The 13217-nt window shown below is 35.4% G+C and overlaps 1 protein-coding gene across 1 annotated transcript; it reads right to left on the bottom strand.

Annotated features, from left to right (window-relative positions):
• Positions 1-6644: 6644 nt before the first annotated feature.
• On the bottom strand, positions 6645-8366 carry LOC119528927 (transmembrane 9 superfamily member 3-like). The gene has a single exon (XM_037829111.1). The coding sequence runs from the start codon at positions 8349-8351 to the stop codon at positions 6717-6719; it is 1635 nt and encodes a 544-aa protein (XP_037685039.1). The 5' UTR covers positions 8352-8366; the 3' UTR covers positions 6645-6716.
• Positions 8367-13217: the final 4851 nt, after the last annotated feature.

The following is a 13217-nucleotide window of genomic DNA, read 5'->3' as shown; positions in this document are numbered from 1 at the left end:
TTCCCGACCGGAAGTTCCAGAGTTCTTACTTAAGTTCAGGTGCAAGAAAATAACTCAGGCTTTAATAATATTTATATTCTCAAAGAGTGTGATCCAATGAAGTTGGTAACAGTTGCAACATATTGATTAATCTTGGAAAAATGTATCACCAAATTGCTTTTCAAACAGGCTGAAACAATGTACATTTATAACAAGAGTGAATAACAGGACTTATTTCCACATGTCCTTGCCAATATTGGTTATGAATATTTCCATAAATTAATATTTGATAAGTGAATGATTATGTATGTTAATATCAATACTCAGTTAAATAATTTTTCACATGCACATCAGTAATTTGCATTATTTTATTTGGAAATTCACAGTTTAGGCTTTTACTCACTTTTATCTTGTGTATCTATTTTACCTACACCCCTTTTTCATTTGGTTAGTGAGAATTTCAGTGTAATTTTTATATAGTCACATCTCTCATCACTTTGCCATGCACCTTAACAAGAACTCTTCTCACTTGACTTACAATGTCTATTTGATTTGCTTTACTTTTTTTTTTGAACTCACATTTTACCACCATCAACCTCAGTCACTCTGCTCTAACACACAAGCCTCTTTTCCATCCCTCTTTTTCATGGTATTTCTATGGATTGGTTCTCACTTTCATTCTTATCATAACTTGAATAGCATCTCCATAGACATGCTTTCTAAAACAGAAGAAGCCTGCTGGGGACTCAGGGACGTGCTCAGCAGCCATCTCCTATCCCATGCCTTCTTTTCCCCTTTTTTATGTGTGCAGAAGTTTCAATGGAAAGACCTGACTGTACCTTGACCTCCAAACTAGGACCAAGAAGCCCCAGAAGGTGCTTATCAGTGTGGGAACTCTACACTTAGGTTGCTTGCTGTGTGCTTTGTGTTCAGTGATGGGGCCCCTCCCCCTGATAAATACCCACTCTCAGGCAGGATGGACATCTCTCCTCTCCAAGAAGTGGGGTGCGTGGAGCTGCTAGGCACCGACCCTGACCCAAGCATTTGGCTTTTCCACCATGCACCGTAGAGCAACTCACTCCACATAGCCACACAATCATGCCTTATTCCATCACATCCTCAGCCTCTAAATTTGTTTGCTTATTTACTTTTTGGGGTACTGTTTCCTGAACTAATTCCCCAGGTGCTCAAAATTAATAAGTTCTATTTAAAGACTAGATAAATTCTATTCTCATTTATCACTATGTATCCAATGCCTAGAACAAGGTCAGGCACACCTGTGCTTACTAAATTCTGGTTTAATGAATTAATTATTAAGTCTTCATAATTTTTAGACGTTCAGTGAAAAAACAGGTTATTTCTTTCCATATCTTCAAGTCTGTTTTTCATGTCCACCTTTCATAGCCTTAGGTTTATTCATATAGTGCTAACAAATTTATGTTCATTTTTTATTTCCTAATATTTTTATTGCTTTTGTGAATGGTATTTGTTTCTTTTCTTTTCTTTCTTTCTTTTTTCTTTTGGTCTGTGCTTAATGCTGTGATATAAGAATATAAGATATAGCAATTTAATTTTGGCTAAGTTGTTTAATCAACTTAACTCTCTTAATTTCCTCACATAAAATGAGTTTAATAATAGCAACAATCTCATACATTTTGAGTGTATAAGAATCAGATAATGTTCATAATGTCTTTAGCCTATTATTGACTTTCTCGTCTATCCATTCTATCCCCTTGAGTGGGCCTGACCCAGTCTGGGGAAAGCAAGAGCTCAGGAGACCAATGAATTTAGCAAGCTCCTAACAATCCAAGGTAAACTATACTAAGAGAATGAGATCTAGTGTCTGCAGTTCCTGGATGTCCCTCCATAACACAACAGAGCCTTGTGGAATGGCAGATTCTGTGTGGATTTTTACATAATTAATTTATTTACACTACTTCCTAGCAATTTAAAGATGGATACAATATATCTGCAGTATCAGAGAATTTCCCTAGTTCTTTCTTTTAATTTACATTTTTGACCTTCTCCCTATCATGTATTTTTCTTTCTGCACGAACCTTCTTTATTTTCACCAGAGGATTTAGTCATTCCTCTGGAGTGCAGACATTGTACACAAAATCCACACAAAAATTTCCAATACAGGGTAAAATCTCAAAAATGTTATCTATTACTATTTGACAGCACTAGAACTATCAAGCCACTTCTTACATTCAATAATTACTCTCCAATATACAATACACCTATTTGGATATATTCCCAAGACATTTTGGTGAAAAAAACATTGATTTAATACACTAAAGTGCAGAGTAAGTCGGTGGAACTAGTGTGGCAATTATTAATCACAGATTTTTAAAAATTCTTCTCACAAAAAGGCTAAATAATATAATAATTTATAGAAAGGTGATTAAGACACATAAGCAGCAAGAACAAAATTTGAGCATGTTTTTCTCAAATGTTCTCAATTTGACAAATGCTTCTTAAATTCATTATAAATCCATTCTCATAAGTTTAGCAGTTTATAAAGAGAATTTTTAATAAGCAGGAAATACCTTTAAGCTCTTTAACTTGTCTATGCTAATTAAGAAAATTGGCTGTAAAGCCATGAATAAAACCAATTCTTCATGTTGTGCAAAAAATACTTTTACCTACATAGTTTATCTTTGTAAAATGAATTTAGACATTTTCCCTTACACTTGCAATTAGCATTTTTGAAAATATTTGCAAGATATCCTGCAAGTACCTAGTGTATTTCACAGCTTACCTATTCTGTTGCTTAAAACTTTGATTTACTGAAATAGGGAAGCATTTTGTCTTAAATATTTTTTTTAGAAAATATAGAACCACTGAGAGTGGTTCACCTGGTGACCTTCTCCAGCCACATTTTTAGGCCAATGTAGAATTGACCCAAGAGAGAAATTAATGGATGATGTGACATTTTAATTCAAAAGATTTCCTGACATTATGGTGTATTGATTTTTTGCCCTAAAATCTTTTTTAAAGGCAACCAGAATTAGAATTATTTTTACTTTAAAATATGTACCTTTTAAGATTTGGTTAAATTATATCATTTCACACCATTACTATTTCCTATTAAAAAATGGCAAAATAAATATACTCTAAGATCATTTTTCTCCTGTAACATCGTGCTATGAATGGCATCACCACAGTGTTATTCTGTTTCCCTGCATTTGCTCACTAGCAGTTAGGGATTCTTTGATCTTCAGGGCTGCTATTGTATAATTGATCAAAGGTTTTGAACCTGAAGGTGGAACATAAGAGATTGGATTCTGAAATGTCCCTATATGCACTCCAACTTTAACTAAATAATATTCTGAATAGATTATTAAATTCATTAAAAAGAGAGAGAGAGAAAGAGAGAAAAGAGGAAGAAAGGGGTATGGGGGAACTTTTGCTCAATTAATATTATTTGACCATAAAAAATCCATTTTAATTGCCCATTATTAATGGGAGCTTAGGCATTTGCTTGTATTTCTTAAAATATGATATTTAATAGATTTTTGTGTCAATATTCAGAAAATTGTCATTCTTTTATTACTAAAATGAATAACAATGCCAAAAATGTAATAATTTTAATCTACATGCCTGAAATCAAATGACATTTTTGGAATTCTGAAGACGTTGGGCATGATGAATAATTAGAATTCTGGCACAGGTCATTCTAAAACCTTGGAAATTCAATGTTAACTTCCCTCTGTACAAGCTGATAGTGTGGCTATGAAAAAAAATGTGAAATTGCAAAGCAAATGCCATCCTAACCTCAAAGTACTCTTAGAGTGTGTCTGAAGACTGACCAACGATAGAAGTGATCTATTGCTCAGACCACTTCCCAAGGAATACTTTGATTCCATTGCCCCAACCAAGTTTAATTAAGTTGTGGTAAAAGCTGTTCCTGAAGCCACTGTATGGAGACGGGAAAACATTATTGCAGGCAAGTTGGGACTAATGTTAGAGTTGGGAAGAGCAGATACAGAAAAGGAAACTAACAACTTCCTTTTGTTTCTACTGATTTCTTCTCCCTCTTTCCCTTTTCATTATTCATTATATGTTCAACTGCTCTTATTTTTTCAATGAATTTTTGAAGATCAAGTCACTGTTGTTAAAGTAAAAAAGCCTATCACCAAGCTCCAACAGCATTTAGTACACTAGTGAAAGACCTTCTGATTATTTTACTTGAAGAAATATCAAAATACATGGAGAAAATGCTATAATCTTATGGGAAATATATTGATATAGAAATCACAATAATTCTTTCATAAAATAAAATTAATTTTCCTATAGTCTTACTTTTTCCAATGAATCTTCTCAAGATATTTATTCTGTATGTATTAAAATATGCCAGAGTCAGAGCCATCCGAAAGAGAATAAAAACAAATACGTTATCTTTAGAACACAAAATGTTAACACTTAATGCTGCTCCATTGAAGCTTTTAAAGTATAAATAAATAATAAACTATAAGTTAGGGAGATCTTTGGTTCCATTTACAAGAAAAAAGTCTGAATACACGTTATTGAATTGCTGTTTCTCTGTGGTTTTCTTTTATTAGCAGTTCATTCTATTATTTTTCCTTTTATGTAATTTGCTTTTTTCTATGACAACAGATTTTATTAATTTTATGGCATATTTTTTACCAAAAAGACTGTATATCTGAAAGGATAGAAGCATAGTGATAGTCCTAATAAAAATTTGAGTTATTTTGAATTCCATCTGGACCATTTGCAGACATTCAGAACAACTTACACTTCATCATTCATTTAGTCTTCTCAGGCAGGGCTGACACCATGTTATTATCCAATGCAGAGATCTTTTTACTGATCCAAAAATAAGATCTTGGTGAATAACTGCCTCCTACCACATATTTTTAAAAATTGTACAATAAACACCCTCACATGGTTGATACATGCTACCATTTTCAGATAGCACTCTGAAAATAAATACTAGTTTAATGGACATTTTATTTGTTATTTTTTCAATTTTGTTCCATTTCCTACTATTTAGTTCAGCATAGCCTATAGTTCTTGAAAGAAAATCTCCTTTCCCCCTTCCCTCTCTCTCTGTCTCTCTCTCTTTCTCTCTCTAGTGACTAAAGTTGGAAGGATAATTAACCTTTCCACTATGGTACTCTATAACTTCCTGTAACTTCCCAACTTTAATAACACATACCCCCAAATATCTTAATGCATATAGAGACAGATCACAGTAACATTTTAGTTTTCACTTTGCTATAGTTTGTCTTTAGATAAGAAGTGAACAAAAAATGGAAGCTATAAGTTAATGGTGTAGTATTAATACACAAAGATGCATCTTTCCTTGCACACATATTCACAATGGCATAATGTTAAATACCATAAATTAAGAGAAACTGGTATCCGTAAATGTTAAATTATAGTTTCATTTTATTGTGCAAGTAACACTCTTGATTTTTTCAAATGACATTTAAAAGCCATTCTTTTTTTTTTTTTTTTTTTTTTTTTGGTCAGGAAATTTTATTTTAACATTAAGCAGTAATGCTTTAGATGTTACTTTTTAAGTGTCCCAGACAGGATTAACAAAATGAAATGATTCTAAATTACAAATTTAGCTCCTGTAGGAGTCTCTGAAAAGAAACAGAAGAAAACAATCCCCCTTGCCAAAATAAGCATGACACACACATTTTGAAGAAACTCCAATGTTTCATGCAATGGTAGGCAAGATGTAAAAAGCCACCCAAATTCACACATTTCTACACCAATCATCAGAAAAAAGTACTCCATAGTCAATCTGTACAACCAATGCATTCAGGAATCTACACCTAAATTACATTATTTAATGTTATATACACTTATTACCCACCCACCCCCTTCTTTTTAATAATTTCTTATGTACAGCATTCATTCAAACCCAAAAAAGACGTAAGACTAACTTGGGGGGGATAAAAGATAATCACTTTAGACATTCAGTTAAAACGTTGTTTATCTAAATCTCAAAATGTTTAATAAAAACAAAAATCTTCTCCATTTACCACTTTGCTTTCTAACTATACAGTAAATTGCATTGTAGAGAGTACACCTCTGCCTTTAGACTGTATCTTCTTTGGATGGAATTAAGATGTAATTGGATAATTTTAAGGTAAATAAATGGGAAGTTGGTCCAAGATGACAGTAGATATATTACATGCAGGATTTAGTATTTTTTAACTCTCTCTTTTAAAAAAAGGATGCAGCTGAGTTGGGAGAAAAAAAAAAAAAAAGGTCAAAATAGAACACAGATTCAATATATAAAAATGTCCCACAATAGCGGTAATGGCAATGGCGGTAAAAATAAGAGAAAAAGTAATCTTTCTGGAACATCATTTTTCAATAACATAGAAACCCTAAATGCCAGGAAGATTTCTATTCATGTAATTTTAGCATCCAACTTTCCCTCTATTTATTTTATTGGAACAAATGCTTTAAATGGTCTATTTCATCTTTATGAGCTAGTTTTTGGGAAGATTAGCCATGTACTGTAGTAACGCCCACTGCATAATATCCAAGTATTTGCTGTGAACAGTTGGAGAAAGCAGTCAGTAAGAACCTAGGATCAATGGAAATAGATGTTACTTTAAGCCATCCAGGAAACAGAGACACACAAAATACCCAGTGTTAAAGCCCAAATTTCTTCTTGTGCTTTTTTTGCTGTGCAAGTTCCACCCCCATGAAAGAGAAATTGATCCAGAGTTCTAGGTTTTCTTGGATCTCTAGTCAATTTTCACATTAGTATAGATTTTTCGGACAAAGGCAGTTGTTCCCATGTAACCAATCGCTCCACACATTATCCCCAAGGCTGTGCTAAATACTGCCATATATCCAAAGTAAAATGATGTTTGAATTAAGCCATACATCCCTGTTTTGAAAAAATAGTAGTAAAAGGAATACATGTAAACATAGATTGCAGTTGATGCAGCAGAGAGAAAACTTGTCCATTGCCACCTATAATCCTCTGCATTTAGTAGGAAGTACATGCACACGATGGTCACACAGATGGTCACAATGCACAGGATGACCAGCACCAGCATCATGAAGCCATAGACATAATAGATCTTATATGCCCAGAAAGATGTGAAGATGAAATACATTTCAATAAAGATTGAGCCAAAAGGTAAAATTCCTCCCAGGCAAACAATGACTGCAGGCTCCATGAACCATTTTTTCTCCGGTATAGGACGAGGCACAGCATTGACGCGACAAGGAAAGTTGGGCTGACCCGACAGATTTCGGCCAAGTATTGTACCAACAAGATTCAGAGGAAGAATAACAAAAAAATGGATGCAACAAACGGCCACCATTGCTCCAAAAGGAATAGCTCTCGAAACATGGTAATAAATGGCTATAAAATTGATGAAGAAGGCAGTGCCACATACCATGGCTTGGATAAGGAGTGCCCCAATAAACATCTGCTTTATCCATCTCCTTCCTCCTTGTCTAGCATATAGACTTCCTCCAAAATAACCATTTACTGGAGAAGTAGCAGCATAAACAAATATGGCTGTACTGAGCACTGATCCCCTCTCTGTATATAAATCTTCTGTCATTGCAACAATAATAACAATGAGAGACATTGCAAATATCTGACATCCAGAACCAATGAGAGAGGAAAATATCAGTGGATGACTTGATAGTCTAAATACATCTCCATGCACCTGCTTCCATCCATACTCATCTCCTAGGTCTCTATCCATGTCATCCATTTCTTCTTCTTTACTGTACCAGACATAATCTTTTCTTAAAGTTCTCATTAAAATCATTGAAACTAAGCCCACCAGGAAGATAGCCATCATGAAGGAGTTGAAAATTGAAAACCGATGAATCCTGTGTTGAAAAAAAGATGGGTCAAGATATTTGTCAAATCTATCTTCAAATTTGACATCTGACTTTTTCCATTTTACTGAATATGACATCTGGATTTTGGTATTTGGAACCAGTTTCACCTTTCCTTCACTAGTTAGATTAACATCAACAATCCTATTTCCATTGAAACCTGTTTCAAGTTTTTTGTAGGTCTGAAGACAGTAATCTTCTCCATTTTCATCTGCTTCACCAACAATACCCCATATCGGTAAGTCATCTATGTACATCTGGTACCAGTAATGATTTTTGATAGCATACACAAATGCATCTCTCTTTTCTTTATCTAAGTCAATTTCACAGTAAGTGGCTGGCATCACATCATCTTTGAATTTAATATCCAGAACACTGAATTCCAATTCAACTCCTTGAAGTGCTTCTCCCAAAGTTTCATGGTAATGACTAATACTTTTTTTTGACCCCACACAGAATGGAAGTGAAAAGTACTTATGTACTTGGCGATTATGGTAGGGCCCAACAGTATTCATCCACAAAACAACTTCCTCTTTATCTCGATACGTGTGCTCGTGCTCGTTGGCCCGGCCTCATCCTCCGCGCTCCCACCGGCCCGGCATCAGCGCACCGACTCCGCCGCCGCCACCACAGCCGATTCGCATCCACGGGGCGCGCAGAAACGGACGGGGCCAGGGCCCAGCCGCTGCCTCCACCGCGCTGCCACCGCCGCCGTCACCGCCCGCTCCCGAACCTCCCCCGCCCCCCAGGCACCTCCTCAGCCTCAAAAGCCATTCTTTAACAAGAAGTTACAAATTTTTAAACCAGAAATTGTAATGTATTTATCATAACCATGTGAAAAATAATGTATTTGCTTGGTTTTTATTCTTTTAATACCTGCACATTGTTTGGAAATCCATTGATTTTAAAATATTTCATAAATTACTTGTAAAGTGGTGAAAAAACTAATTGATTTTTAAGTAAGACAATAATTGCACAGATTCATTCATCATAGATTGCATATATCATTCTGAGAAAACTCCTAGAGTGCTGCTATTTTTGGTATGTCAGTTCAGAACAGGTTTGAGACAAACGCCTCCTCTCTTTGCTGTGCCTCCCTCCCTGTGATTTGGGGAGAAGAAAAGGTTTGTCCCAGTTTTGTAGGTTTCCTTTTTTGTTCTCACTTAGGGAAATGACATTTGTATGTTTCAAATTTACCTGTAGAACATTTTTTTACGTTAAGTACCTTTACTCTCTCTGTTCCCAAAATGCCAAATATTTACTCTCTTTTTTTTTTCAGATGTTTTTAAGCTCAGGCTAACCTCTTTTTGCTGGCTGCCTATTGAAAGACAAGTTGTTCTGTGAAAGCTCTGTTGACCAAATATATAATTTCATCCAGTTGGCTTTTGATATCTGAGTATTACTTACTATACATTCATTTATTCATCAATTTTAGAAACATTTTGTATGTGTCAGGCAGTGTTCTGAGCATCCGGGAAACAAAGTCAAAAGAACATCATAACCTACCTCAGGGGCTTAGCCACTGTGAAATAAAGAAAATAAACCCTTGGCTGCAATTCAGTATGATAAGTATTATGACCATATACTGCAGTTAACTCAGAAATGGGGCATCTGGTTCCTTTTCCTTTTTGATACAGTTATTGAATCCTGCTGGTAAAAAACCAAAGATCCCGTGGTAAGGTAACCTATTAAATTTTCACCAACTCATAGAAACTCAGCAGAAGTAGTTTAGGGGGGTGTTGATAGGGCAGAGGAATGAGAAGATGTCATGGGCCCAGATCATGGGGACCAACTAGGGGAGAAACATCTAGTGAAAATCTATCAAGGATATCCTTGATGGGTGGGTGGGCAGCAAATGCCAGAAGGGCGTATTAGAAATGCGTGGGAAACCACTTTATTTACTTTGGCTTAGGACTCTTTCACTCATATAAAACTTGCATGAGAAGATTTAATGCTGTAAAAGGCAAGGAGTACACAATCTTTACTGTTTATACATGAGAAGAGCTGTTTGCACAGTGGGATCAGATTTCTTGCCTGTGCTGAAAAGAGCTGTGACCTTCACTAGCAGCTGTATTGGGGTCTTTATTAGACCAGTGTACAGCTAGAGGCTCATTAATAAGTACATCTGTCAGGTATATAAAGGTGATATTAAAGCACTAGGTGTCCAGCCATGTTCTATCTAAAGAAAGGAGGTCATTGCATTATCACTGTTTTTTTATGTAATAAAACAATTTTTTAAACTGATAACAGAAGAGAGTGCAAATCTGCTAAAGCACCTGGACTAAGAAGAGAAAAGGCTTATGTTTCTAGGCCTAAAAAAGTAGACCAACAAAATAAAAGAGCGATGCATACTCTGAACCGAGAATTCTCTTCAGTTCATACTTGGAAGCATATGAATTACATGTCTGTCTAATGTGCTAACAATAAATTCAGAGCAGACACATTTCCTGATGTGCAGTAACTATAGCTTTTGGGTCATAAATGAGCCCCTATGATCAGAAACTTGACAATTTTCTAGTATATACAAAGAACACAAATAAACAGGAACAAATAAAGGAAAAATTGAACACTTTATTTGGTAAAGGAAATGTAGAACAACCCTTCTTGTTCATCACCTTTTAAAAATAGACTTCATTAGTTGAGCCAAACATGTTTTCTGAATGCTGCTAAAACACACTCCAGCAAACCTTTAAAAGGAGTTTATTTTCTAGATAAATGGTTCCCCAAAAGGGGATTTTAGAAATTCATTAAAGAGCCAAAAGGAGAATCCATCAAATTTTCCATTCTATGTATTTTCAGGAGTTATAATGCTTCAAGCAGTCCATTCTCAGACCATGAAAAGTTTTAAGCATCACAATAAAAAAAAAATTGACTGGGAACCAGAATGGACTGGAAGTTTGTACCAAGTTTGAATCAGTGGGCTGTGCCCTTGGCCAAAACCCTCTTCTATATGTATGCCATTCCTTCCTTGGGACTCGAGTTCCTAAAACTAAATTTTATTGCTTTGGAAAACAAGTGAAAAAGAAAATGCCCCCAAACAAATTCCAGTGTCTAAAGCTATTGTCAGCTCTTTTTGTTTGGCTGGTGGGTTTAACATTGATCTGGTATTGTTTGATATTTGATTTTGCTCAAAAATTCATTCGCACATTAATTTTGAATGATGGCCCTAATGAGAATCAAGTCCACTATTTATTGCTTACCCACTCTGTACACAGCACAGTACTAAACATGTGGTTACATTTTTCTAATCTTCACAACAAACATGCAAGGTATTATTATACCAATTTAACATTAGACAAAACTGAAGTTCTCAGAAGTTTTGAAACCTGCTGAAGTTAAACTGCTGGCATGGACAGAATTCCAAACAAAGTTTGTCAACTTCTGGGGTCTAAACTATACCCTCATGTCCTACTTTGTGCAAGATAATGTGCTTAATGTTCTAATATATGCAATTGCCTTGGGTTCTCGGTAAACCTTGTGAAGTAGGTACTTGTATCTATTTCAGATGACAAAACTGAGGTAAGGAGAGTTTTAAAAAAATTTAAGGTATACTCAGCTAGTGAAGAGCAGGGATTTTATTGGAACTTGACTTTGTGTTGCTCTAAAATCAATGTTCAAGTCAATGTACTATGTAACCTGTTAAAAATAAATATACCAATTGAGATAAATATATTCTTGGTGGTTTTTCAGACATGACAAATTTGAATGGAATAATGATAAAATATCTAGTTAGGGATTTCTTTTTCCTTTTATATCTCTGGATGACCTACTCATATATCTTTCTAAAGAGAAAGCAGATATGTTTTCTTCTGCCTACACCAATCATCACTGGCTTACTTGTACATTTCATCAGGGAGTCTCCTCTCTGTCTACATAATAGACATATGACTACTGTCCCTTCAACTGGGGAGGCTCATTCTCTAGCACTACTTCCCCAAGCACTGATTTGGTTGGGGCTTAGCCTTCTAACTATGGAATCCCAGAAATAAATACACAAAGAATTTCAGTACCTATTGTCTTCATGGTTCTCAAGCAGGGTGGCTGAGAAAAGCACTGATTCCCTGATACCAAAATGTTCTGCCTGATGTGGACAGGTAGGCCTTTACTTTAGACAAATAATTCATCTATAGTGTTACTGGAGGCATAGAGAGTGATGTTCTGTTTCTTCATTTGTCTGTCCAGCAGTGCACAATTAAACCAACTGTGTGTGTGTTGTGCGTGTATGATGTGAAATGTTAGTGATTTGTAGCTTTTGCACATTTTGTGGTGTGAGTCTGCCCATCATGGCCAAATCCAAGTAACCAATGCGAATTCACTGAACACAGAGTTGAAAAGGGATGTACAAATCGGCTCTTGTGGGTTGGTGGGAGGCTTTAGGAGCCTGTAGTAGCTGTTACCAGTACACTGCCTAAGTCTCTATATGAGCAGGTGCTTCTCCAGCTTCATCTCATTCCTTGACTCTAAGTTTACTCGAGTGATTTTCTTTGCAATTCTTTCTGTGGTTACTCATTCCATCCTCAGAGACTTTGCCCTTTGTGCCCTCTGACTGGATTGCTCTTACTCAGGCATGGGTACGGTTTCCCATCTTTCAACAGGCATCTCAAATGTCACTTCCTAAAAGAAGTATTTCGTTCTTAAACACCCTCTCTATTATAGCACCAAATCCCCACCACCACCACCATTACTCTCCATTGCATCAACTTGTTTTATTTTCTTCACAATACTAAAGCCAAGGCAATATTGTCTTATGTTAGTTTACTAATCTTGCTGTTGCGCTGCTTCATGACCTTAGGGACTTGTCTGCCTTATTCACTTCTTTATTTTGGGTGGGATGCCTGATATGGTTTTAGCATACAGTATGTGCTCTGTAAATATCTGTTCAATAAGTGAATGAACAAAGGCTGTTTATAAACATTCCAGTAGCTATATTGATTTTGAGAAAGAAATGTTGGGAATGACCATAATATTTTTAAGGAGTCATTATCCATAATTTTGGCCTGCTCACTCATTATAGGGTAATAGAGACAAAAAGAATGTCTATGAGGAATGATTATTGAGCCTAAATTCAGGTAGAGCTCTATGGAGAATCTACTGTATACTCGTTGGAATAAGCCAGTTTCAAGAAATTATTTTAAAAATTGTAACAACTAAACAAATCTCTGTGATTGGTTTCTTCATGCTAAAGCTATTCAATCAATAATTACAGACGCATACATTTTCTTCCCTATAATAAACACAAATATTAAAAGCACAGATGCACTATTTCTAAGTAGTAGTAACATTGTAATTTTTATTTCCAAACAAGTGATATTTTCCCATTCTAAGTTGGGGAAGATGAAACAGAACAAAACAAAATATAACCTTTAAGGTCTGTCTCTGCA

Source organism: Choloepus didactylus, chromosome 3, assembly GCF_015220235.1.
Source record: "Choloepus didactylus isolate mChoDid1 chromosome 3, mChoDid1.pri, whole genome shotgun sequence".
NCBI classification, from domain to species: Eukaryota; Metazoa; Chordata; class Mammalia; order Pilosa; family Megalonychidae; genus Choloepus; species Choloepus didactylus.
This window is presented reverse-complemented; position numbering and strand designations above follow the sequence as displayed.

What these genes read in the sequence shown, in the direction of transcription:
- LOC119528927 (XM_037829111.1), bottom strand. Translation starts at nt 8,351, where the DNA reads ATGAATACTGTTGGGCCCTACCATAATCGCCAAGTACATAAGTACTTT.